Source organism: Ischnura elegans, chromosome 8 (genome assembly GCF_921293095.1).
Source record: "Ischnura elegans chromosome 8, ioIscEleg1.1, whole genome shotgun sequence".
Lineage (NCBI taxonomy): Eukaryota > Metazoa > Arthropoda > Insecta > Odonata > Coenagrionidae > Ischnura > Ischnura elegans.
Window position 1 is genome coordinate 97844931 of NC_060253.1, and position 11585 is coordinate 97856515.

Here is an 11585-nt window from a genome sequence, read left to right on the forward strand (position 1 = left end):
GCTAATGAGAAGTGGTGTCATATTTTAGGAGGGGGAGAGAAAAGGCCTGCGCTGAGGAAAGATGTTTTTTTCTTCAGGCAACATTCGTTCCCACGCTTTTCTGACCCATGCGACCGCATGCGACGATGCTCGCCACAATGAATAGAAGTGCGCTAGCTACGAGCGAAGATGAAAATTTCTGGGAAGGTATTATTATCAAGATTGAGAGATTTTTAAGGTTTTAAGACGAAATTCACGGCTATTTCCCGGTTTTTTCACGGTAGAGGAAATTCACGGCTAATTCACGGTTTTAAGGTTTTCACGGTTGAGTGGGAACCCTGCCTCACCCACCATGTCCACCAGCATTTCTTCATTCCTCTTCCTTTCCATCCACTTCAGCTTCACCATTCTTCTTCGAACCCACATCAGGAAGGCCTTCTTCTCTCCTCCGCCTTCCGAAGTGTCCATCTTTCCACAAGAGTTACACTCCAGATCAGATTTACCGTAAACGCTTGACTCCAGACCAGACTCATCACTAGCCTTTTCTTAGAACTTCTAGCTAATTATCCTCTTATAAGCTTCATCATTTAACATACATAAATCCAAATTTAAATTTAGGAACAATTCCTCCGAGGTGCTTTTCAAGATTCATGGAATTCTATTTTCAGCTACATGTGTAGTATCTGTTTTGCCTGGAAACTAGTCCTCACGCTAATACACACAAAAGTTTTCACGTAATTATAAGGCCTCGTGACATTATGATCTTTTATTATAAAGTATACTTGTTTGTTATAATTTGGGGTGCTGATAGCTCTATCATTCAGCAATTTTTAAGAAATAAATACACATTGGAAGCTTTTTTTAGAAAGCGCAGTATGGTGAGTCCTCGTTCTACGTCACCCCGTTTAACTTCATTTCGCGATAACGTCACAAAAATTTTGAGATCGTCATTCGTTTATCGCACCTTCGCTTCGCGATCAGTGCATCAACGTCAAGTCTTTTAAATTTCGCGCGAGAACAAACGCGAAGCGGCAGGCATTGCAGGTTGTTCGTTTTGCGGGCGGTAATACTGTCAGTCTAAATGCAGTGTAAAACGGTGTGTTTATTGTTAATTGTGATTACGGTTTAAGCAAATTTTCTGCAAAATGAATTCTTAGGTAGGTGCGCAAGGTTTTACTTGACATAATTGTTTTCAGGAACCTGAAAAGTTACTTCAAGGAATTTTTCCGTGTAGAACTCGGAGTTTATGTCGTCACTTTTTTCGCTGTGCTCACAATAATTTTAGTTCCTGTAACTGCGATGATGTTTCAGCGATGATGATGCCCAGGCGACGCTCGCCCGGGCAACCACCATAGCGAAGCCGAAAAGCAAATGCGGGAAGATACAAAAATGGAGAAGGATTTACGTCACTGCTGCTATTGTCGTCGATGAAGACAGGAACTCGTATTTATGCCATAGTTTGGCATTCCCATCGTAAAAAATTCCCCAGAAATGATATGCTAAAATTTTTTCTCGTAGGAATTGTGAGGTCTAGGAGCCGATATTCACTTTTAACATTATTTCTTATGGGATATTATGTTTCAATTAACGTCATTTCGTTTATCCTCACATTTTTCAGCAACGGTAAGTGACGTTAAACGAGGACTCACTGTATATATCAACAATTTCATTATGATGAGAGGTTGGCAGTCAGCAGTGGTTGAGTTGACGTGGGGTAAATCAAAACTTAAAATTAGAGATGCACGAATAGTATCCAAGAATACTCGAATACTAGAAAGTATTCTATATTCCAGATCTCAAATCATTATGCTCAAAGTACAATCTCGAATACCTTGAATTTTGTACCATACATTGTTGCATGCACATCGTTGGTAGTTGACTCGGAAAAACGTAGAGGACTCTACGTTTAGTGCAGTGCGCCGTTTTAGGCTAGTTGACGAACTACATCAAATTCACGGCTTAGAGTGGTGAAAAGACATCGTTCGACGTGGGGAACCGAAAATGATCAGGGGATATAATCCGAAAATCCCCAGGTTCCCCTACGAAATTCCTCAAAAAAATGAAATATGGCGTGAAAAAATATTGACTTTTGGGGTACCTTCCGTAACATATTGAGCTACTGCTCCCAAACCGTTCCACTCATCGGAAAGATCATCACTAATCCAAAGACTGCAAGGATGCAGGCTTCCCCTGACGTCAGTTTTGTTTCTTTTTGCCGAACAACGGTTCTGCAATGACACGCCAAAGTTGATAAAGGATCGAAATTTTCATTAAAATAATACTAAAAAAACCGGCATATGGATGGGCCTCTGACTGAATGCATCAATACACCAGCATTCAAAATTTTACTTTCACCACTTCTCATTCTATGCTCATCCAGGATGAACCCACAAGATGTAACTCCCTTTTTCAAATGATGAGGCATCTTCCAGAACAGAAGCAAGCCATAACATTAGCTGCCTCTAACCTGAGTTTAATGTAGACATAACTCCACCACCACAGTGCAATGCTATCAAGCAAATGATTGATGTTCAGGATGTTATTGAAGGAGCAACATTTCTTGCTAGTGGAAGTGCAGTCACAGTTTCCTAAGTTATCCCCCTTGTGAATAGCATTATTAATTTCCTAGAAACTAAGAAGTTTACGCACAGGCATCTACAAGGTTTCGTCAATGATTTGCTGTTTTCTAGTAATACAGTGGAACCTCGTTAAAGCGAGTACGGGCTATAGCGACACCCCCGCTATTACGAGAGATAGCCGATGCACCGTCAATTGACCCTATAATGAGCGTGCTAAAAAATTCGTTTTTACGAGACCCTTTCGGTGTTGGCTCTCGCCATAGCGAGGGTTTCACCACCGGAAGACTTTCATCAAGACTCCTTAACCTCTGTAATTGCTAGCGATCTGTTAGAAATGAAGTTAATGGAGTGCTCAGTCTCAAATTTATGTGGTAAACTGTCGTTCGATAAATATAATGATGACGAAACAATGCTTTGCATGATTTTTATTCAGTGCGGCGCTTATAAATTGTTTGAATAGTTGGTCGTTATTTGAGTAAGGAAATTTAGTGATGCAAAAAAACATCGCCTTTCGTCTGGATTTATGCTTACGTTTATCGGATAGATGTTTATCTGTCGCCGCACCACTCCTGTTCCTGTATATCTGTTCGCAACAGGTATATTGGCTATTATTTGCTCCACCTCCGGTAAAGCGACAATTCGCTATAGCGAGTGTTTATTAGTGCACCGTGGGGTATCGTTATATCGAGGTTGCACTGTAGTTGGTATGAATTTCTAAAAAGAACAATTATTCAGTATTGCCACAATTCTTGATGCACGATTCAAAATCAGTTGGCTTTGGAGATGACAATTCTGTCTAAACAAAGTCGCCCTACAAAACAAATATGTTAGGAAAAGAGCAGCCGAAAATATCTGATGAAAAGCAACAACAATCAATGTGGGGCATTTATTCATAATAAAAAGTTTATTTTTAAAATGTATTTCATGCATGAGTTTTTATTAATACATTCATCAAGTGAAATAGAAGAAAAAAACCTGCGTTTAGTATGCTTTGCGCATTTCTAGTATTCGAGGTATTCAAATATTTGAGCAATGATTTACTATTCGAATTCGATATTCGAGCTCAAGCAATCTGCTATTCGACCCATCTCTACTTAAAATACATGATACATAACATGAAGGGTTTGGCTGAATGTCTCCAACTATTACAGAACAACAGCATAACACTTCAATTCTCTCCACCACTCTCATACCATCACTGCAATAGGGTGGTTTCCTATTATTTTTTTATTGCCTAAATTGAAAAATCATTACTCCTCGAGTACGTATTTCATGCTTTTAGATTTTTAAATGACAATATCTATTTTTCGCGAATATAATGTGAAAATTTTCAAGCGCGCGAAAACGTGACAGGTAAGTATCAGGGTTGATTGATTTAAATCACTTTGATTTAAATCACTTGATTTTTATTTTTTTAAATCAGGTGATTTAAATCATTATGTGATCTATATGTTTGATTTTTAAAGAGTCAAGAAAAGGAAGCTGTAAGTGTACAATTTTGATTTTTATTTCTTAATTAATACAATGAATCGACAGTTATCAGCACAATGGTGGCTCTTAAATAGAAATGACACTGTAGGAATGCATGTAACATGAAAATTTAATAAAATGGCTTTGGTTAGAATACTAGTGTATCCGTTGAAAAAAAATTGTTTTCTGATTTAACTTCTAAGCGTAGGCACCATACAAAGTTGCAATCACAGAATTTTTCTAAACCGCATAATATTGCACATTTGATACTTCCAATGGCAATTTTATATCATGATGGTGTAATTTTTAATTTGATACCACTGGCATTTCCATAGTTCTCTCCCCTGATTGACTAAATCTTGTATGTATTAAGTTTAGAGTATGTTGCCTCCTATTGTTTCTGCAAACAATCATTCTCCAATATGCTGCCCAAATAGTTAGTTTTGCAAATAACTGAATTTTTGATGAATGGAGAATCATAAAAATCTCATTTAAATCAATAAAATCTGATTTAAATCAATAAAATCCGATTTAAATCAATAAAATCTGATTTAAATCAAAAAAATCAACAAAAATAATTTTTTTGAAAAAAATCGTGATTTTTATCAACCCTGGTAAGTATGAATGCCAGGTTTAACTCCGTGTGACATCGTTCTGGTTCCCGCTGCCGCAAGTGAGGTGACCTTGGGGCGAGGCTCTGAGCACTGATACGACGCAGGATGCTAGCAGGTATAGAGCGTTCCACATTTAGTTGACAGTATGGGCTCTTATGGAGAATCGTTTCCCATGTTAATCTCCATAAGGCCGGGAGCGCGGTGTTGTCAATAACAGCACGAAAATTAATGTTGCGTTATGCACTGATTAAAAATTGCATTCTAATGTAGAGAGAGATGCTGCATTCATTGGTGCCAATAGTTTTTCGATAAAAATTATAACAAAAGCTATAAAAAACATTTCCTTCTATTTCCGTCAGAAACGTGTATTTTTTTACTTTATCTTCTTCTCGCAATTTCTGCCTGACCGTTGTCTGTATTGAATCGAATCTTCGGCAACAAATTCTTCACACTATTTTCTCCTTGAAGGTACAGTGAGTCCTCGTTTAACGTTGTTGATTCGTTCCTGAAAAAGTCGACGTTAAGCGAAACAACGTTAAGCGATGCAGTATTTCCCATAAGAAACAATGTAAAAAATTTAAATTGGTTCCTAGCCATGTTCCTAACAATCCATTTCTTCGTGAAGAATCCAGAATTTCCCGGGCGAGAATCCAAGGAGGCCAATTATCGGAGCCGTAACTTTAAGCAGACTTCTTGACCAATCGGGAGACACCTGAATCAGGCCAAAATGAAAAAAATCTGAATCTGACACTCGGAAGCACGAGGACGAAGGGCGAGTCAATTTTCGTGATGATATGAATTCTTTAACCCGGCGGAAATCGCGAGAAACATTCATTACCGATTATTCACTTCAGCATGATAACGATTCATTCGAAACGAATTTTCATAACGAAAAGGTTGGGAAGAAGGCATTATTAAATGAAATATAAAAACTAAAAAGAAAGTATTTTTAATGGCGAAACATCGATATTTTCAGTAACAGAAGAAATTTTAACTGTAAAAACTCGACCTGCAAACCTAAAACTCGACCGATCTCTCCAGCAGTTGCACCTTCTTCAATTCTTTTAATAATACCAAGTTTTTATTCTAATATCGCCGTTTTTTCTTCACGTCTGAAGAACCACCAGGATAGCCACTCTTCTTCGTGGACATTTTTTTCGGTTGGCATCAGAAAAATATACGGATAATGGGTAAATGAGGCGATAATTATTCGCTCAGATGCATAGTTAACATACGCTACCCACGCCAACCTTTTCTGTCGAACGAAAATTACCAATCGCATTAATATGGTAATATTTACGCATCAGATGCGCTTGCGTTCTATTCGCCATTCATTTTTTTTTCGCCGCGCATAATTTGAACAACGTTATCGCGAAGCAATAACGACGTTAAATGATCAAGGGTTTCAATTTTTGGACAACGTTATCGCGAAACAACGTTAAACGGGACGACGTTAAACGAGGACACACTGTATTCACCAATTGTACAAATATTGAGTTAAAATGTTGTTATGCCGACGTAACACCCTTTAGGACAAGAACATTTTGATTTTTGCAAGGTAAAAAGTAGTCGCTTACTAACTTACGTCTCTTACGTCGTAGATCCCTATATGCTGCGTATCAAATGTGAAGAAAACTGCAAGGTTATTTTTGGTGAAAAAATCATTAACTTACATCAATTCTGAAGTGAGTTACAAGGTTTTGATCTTAAGAAAAAATATTACGGAGCCGCTGGGCCGGGCTTCTTGCTTTTTCTTGCGCGCAGAGGGAAAATTCTCGGGCGGAAAAGGAGTTTTTTGTCAATGCATACTATGAAATGTATTTATATATTCGTTTGATATCCTAAACAGAGAATACTCATACGTCATAACAGCAGTGTTTTTATCTGAATACACTGATACACGAAAGTAAGCAAGCGGCTTGGAAATAAGACGCTTTCGCCTTGGGTGTTTAGGTCCCATCGCAGAAACCAAGAAAAAGAATATCTCATAATCTATGCGAAACACTACCCCATCCAGTGCACGCCTTTTACAAAAGGGGGATTGGGTTTTTTCTGAGTTCCTTTCATATGGTACCATAAAACCTGCACCAAAAGCGACCCTAGCCGAAGGGGCCGTGGGAAGAATTTACGAAGGCGTTCAGTTAGTCATTGCATTTTTTTGGAGTGAACAAGTGTTGTGTGGTCTGCTGAATTTGAGAATTGTGAAGTGTGTTTTACACTTATCTTCGCTGTAACACGCCCAATCAATGTCTGATACAAAGAAGAGGAGAAAAGGTGAGAAGCTCATAAGCCGCGAAAGACGGTCGGTGCTCAAAGTCTTCTCGTACATAAGGAAATCTCTCAGCATTAGTGAGGCCTGCCGAGAAGCTTTGAAAGCTACTGAGTGCTAGGAGTTCACTATTTACAGAGTGAGAAAGGAAAGCTCCCGTGGTCCATTGGTAACTCCTTCAAAAACTAAATAAATTAGACAGCCTTACAAAAATTCGAGGGCAGTGATTTTCGACGGTTTTGTGAGATCGGGAATTAGAAGGAAGGTACATGAATCCTTCGTGAAAAATATTCCTCCGACTTTAAAATCCATCTTAAACTCGGTAAATATGGATAGTATTCTCCCAGATTACAAAAGGACAACACTATATCGTCTTCTTTTGGACATGGGCTTCGTGTACGAACGCAGGGGGAAAAGAATCATCCTTATCGAAAGGGATGATATTATTCGTTGGTGGCACAATTAACTATTTAAGGCAGCTAAAAAATATATTCACGAACTCAGGACGAGTGTATTCACAGGCGAAAGTTGGATTAATGTTGGACAAATAGTGAACATTAGTTTGCGAAACAAACAATTAGAGAATCCGCGTCAAGCTTTCCTTGCTGGACTAAATACTGGGCTTGGCCCCCACTTCCCGAGGAGGACGATGTGCAATTATACACGCAGGAACGGAAAATGGGTTCATAAAAGGAGCATCGCATGTGTTTCTGTACAAAAAGAACTCAATGGATGATCATGAAGAAGTGGCTGGCGAGTGTTACGAGAGATGGTTTGAGCACTCACTTCTTGCAAATTTACCCGATGGATCAATTATAGTGGTAGATAATGCCTCTTATTACTCAAGGAAATTGGAATCCTTGTCTACTACAAGGTGGAGGAAAGAGAACATTAAGGAAATTAGCTTCGAAGATGTCAGCTTGAAAAGAGATCTTTAGTTTACAATAAACCAAGTACGGGAAAATTTTGAAAAATTAAAGATTGATGATGTCTTATACAACATCGCCTTTCATGTAATACTAGCCAGAGCCAAAAAATATGGCATAATATGGAAGGAATAGAAATTTTGTCTCATTCAGGAGTGGCGATAATTTTTATTATCCTTCAATTTATTGTTATTTTTTACATTACAGATTATTCATTATTCAGCTTGTGCATTGAATAAGTACGCGCATAAAATAACAAAAGACTTTTCCTTTTATATTGCAGCAAAGGTATTGTAATTTACGCTAAAAAATTCCTTAATTTACGTCGTCTCTCGTGCGATCCCTAACTCCTTTTTGAACTAAACCATTTTGGCGCCATATTATGTGTGGTTGCATATGCTGTTAGGATGCCTGCCGGCGGAGCGGAAGCTTGGCAACACTGTTATCCATAAGGCCCGTACTGTCAACTAAATGTGGAACGCTCTATAGCAGAGTACCATGCTGGCTGGTAGCGCTTGGCTTAAATAAGGATTATTAATACCTCATCAAACGAAGAAAACTTTCCAAACTTAGCAAGTTTTAATAGGTGATTATAAAGACATGTTTCCCTGAGCTCTGTGCCTCATCCATGCATTGGTAACCTCAGACGATAAAAAACTCCTATCCACTCGTATAGAAGCTAGGTCCCTGTGACGTCACGTGGAGTGACATCGCATGGGCGCCAATCTGGCCTTTTTCAAATGAGGATAAAATTGACCCTTGCCATTCGTCTAAACCGATATTTCTATAGCCAAATAATTTGTATATTATGAATACAGTAATGGTGGGTAACGAATCGCAATCAATGAATTTCGTTTTCTTTGATGAAGGAAACTACCCTATTATGTACACTTTTAAGCGATTACGCTTCCTTTTATGACACTCATGTTAAGTCAAACCTCCAGTTTTCTGACAACATTTCCAACTCTATGGTTCCATGCTGAATCACACAATCATTTGTTTCGTCCTTCTTAGTGCTCACTCCAGCCACTAGCCACTCACATGATGTGATGTGCCAAGTGATGGAAAAAATGATGGGAATACTCGTCACTGGAGCCATCGAGACTAACAAACATGCACGACAATTATTTCAGAGTGATCACTAGAGTCATCACTGGAGTGAGCACACGAAAATGACAGAAAAAATGATCCCCTTATTCAGGCTTTTGCAGGAAGTTTTCAGTTTCTTTCCTGAATTGACACGCAGAACTCAGAGGCAGGAATAAATTCCCTCAGAAAGAGGCTGCTCACTCAATATGAGCACTAACTCGAAGGTCACTCACCAATCATAACTTAAAAAATTACATTTATGTCAGAGTGGGGATGATAAGACAATTCACCTTGTTTTTTTCGTCTTGACATTGTTGACATCAAGTTCAGCAAGCACATCCTCAGATACTATACACTTCTTTATTGGTCTGGAAGAAAGAAGAATTATTTATCAGTCAATAGAAATACCATAATTTTTCCAACTACAAAATGAAGGCACTGTTAAAACTTAATGAAAACTATTAATTTCTTGGAAATTATTTTGTTCAGCCTTCTTCATTTATTCTGTTGTTATAAAGCAGCAGAACATTGTATGGTGTATTCAGTTCATTCTCTTTTTGTGAGTGCCACTCGGCCTGCACTTTGAGTCAAGAGTCAGAAGTACTGAAATCATATGAAAAATCACTTCTGAATTATTTAAAGTAACTTCAACACACACAACTCTCCATGTCATACATAGTAGGAAAATCAAGAAAGTTTCACATAGCTAAGCATTCTGCAAACTATCAATGTCATAATTTCAAAGACTAATGAAACTATCACACAGATTATTTGGCACTTTGCATCGTACGAATAATTCCAAAATCCATTAGAATACTGTGTATCAAGTGAAAACAACACCTCGATCAGTTTCAGGAGCCATAATTGTAATGCAATAAGTCAAGAAAAACTTTATTCACACTAAAAGGAAAGAGATTTAACCAGAGTTTTATGCCTTAATAACTCATCCTTCCCCAATCTTATTTTGCAATGGTCTTAGAATCATGTGATAGCCCATTGAATTTGATTTTTAGCTTAAGATTCGAAGCCACTTCTATCAGAAGATCGAGAGAGGCCTGGAAATATCTAGTAGTATTCTCTGGAATGTCCGCAGCCCTATATCAACAGCGAAAATTACATCCTTAGGGGTTACTCACTCGTATATCAACTTCCTGTAGGTGCGGAATAAATCTGTTTATATCCATTCCGGCCTTTCATCAAGTGCAGACTTGCCTCAGGTAAATAAGATAGGTAAATATTCAGTTAAAGGTTGCCGTCTGTATAAGCTGTGGGTTGAAATCGTAGCTTCACAGGACAATAATCCAACCCAATAAATGCTTCCCAAGAGCTCATTTATAGCAGAATAGCTATTTGAGAAATCAAAATAAGGTACATTTATGGTTTTCATTAGAATCTAAATAATGCGCACCATTGATAGAAAGATGAAAGCATGAAGTGGGGTGGTGAGAATTACAAGGGACCAGGGGTTTCAGATCAGTTAAGCGAGTTAGAGGTATTGGTGGTGAGGGCAACATTGCATATTTTCATGATTATTATAGTTTGCATGAGTGAGTTGTACGAAGTTCAATGTATCCATAAGAGTTCTTTTTGTATTGTACAGCGTGGATTTAAATCAAATTCAGACATTCTGTGAAAATATGGTACATTAAAGTCACTTGAAAAACAAATATTTAGAAGAAAATTTTCCATTGAATAGATACTCAAGTGTTTTACAAAGGGATTCATCTATTACTATGCTTGAATAGGGGGGAATATACACACACAGATCAATATTCTGGAATCACCAACTAATTCAGTCCCACTCCCTCTCAATAAAATAATATGCAATCTGTACTTTCTAATGAAGAAATGGTGACTTAACAGCAACCAGAAGACCACCGCCTCTAGATTTATCATTATAATTAATATACCTGTCACATTTGAACGTCAAATAACCCATTAGTCAAGTTCGTCAGAATTATTGTCTCTACCTAGCCAGATTAAAACCTCAACAATAACATCGTAGACATTGAAGGATGAACATCATCCAATTCAGTAAGGCCTCCAAAATTCTCAAAAAAGCTTAACAACAAAATAATAAATACTCACTCCAATACGGCTGCTTTTTCTTCCTGATTATGAGCGATGAACATTAAATATGGATTAACATCCCCCATGGCGACAACTTGCTGCTTTCATAAAAGTCCTGTAGATACAAAATTCCATGTAAATTCACTCGTTGCCGAGTTGAATGTGGCGGATTAATCAATTCCAAGTATTTTAAAATGGCTTCTATTGGAAGAACTATCAAAATGCCTCAAATCGCCTCAAATGTACTCACAACGCTCACAACATTTTAACTTACCCACAACTGTTTGCCCGCGAAAAATCAGCACGGAGGCATAGAGATGAAGTGAAAATAAACAAGCAGGACAGTCACATCGTCGTCATCAATTATAGTTCTGTATAAGGTCACTCGAAGCACTGCAGGCGGTACTGGGCCTTGAAGGGCGGCAAGTGAAACGATAGCCGCAGCCAGCACTATGCCAGTAATTATCTCTTAATCTAGCCGAATATCAATAGCATTAAGATGAAAAACATAGAAGGAGAAGTTCATGAGCAATAAAATGTGCGGCGTTTAAAGTTGCCCTCAGTTTGAAACAAAAGCTATCTCTTCTCT

At 38.0% G+C, this 11585-nt stretch overlaps 1 protein-coding gene across 2 annotated transcripts in view; it reads right to left on the bottom strand.

Moving 5' to 3' along the window:
- Positions 1–11379, bottom strand: part of LOC124163608 (WD repeat-containing protein 76-like) — a 56089-nt gene extending 44710 nt beyond the window's left edge. The window contains exons 1-3 of one of the 2 annotated variants that reach the window (XM_046540625.1): positions 11271–11379; positions 11015–11111; positions 9217–9294 (exon numbers count right to left, since the gene is read on the bottom strand). In XM_046540625.1, the coding sequence (XP_046396581.1) occupies positions 9217–9294; positions 11015–11082 (146 nt within the window). In that variant the 5' untranslated portion in view covers positions 11083–11111; positions 11271–11379. The other variant, XM_046540626.1, reaches the window with a different exon arrangement.
- Positions 11380–11585: the final 206 nt, after the last annotated feature.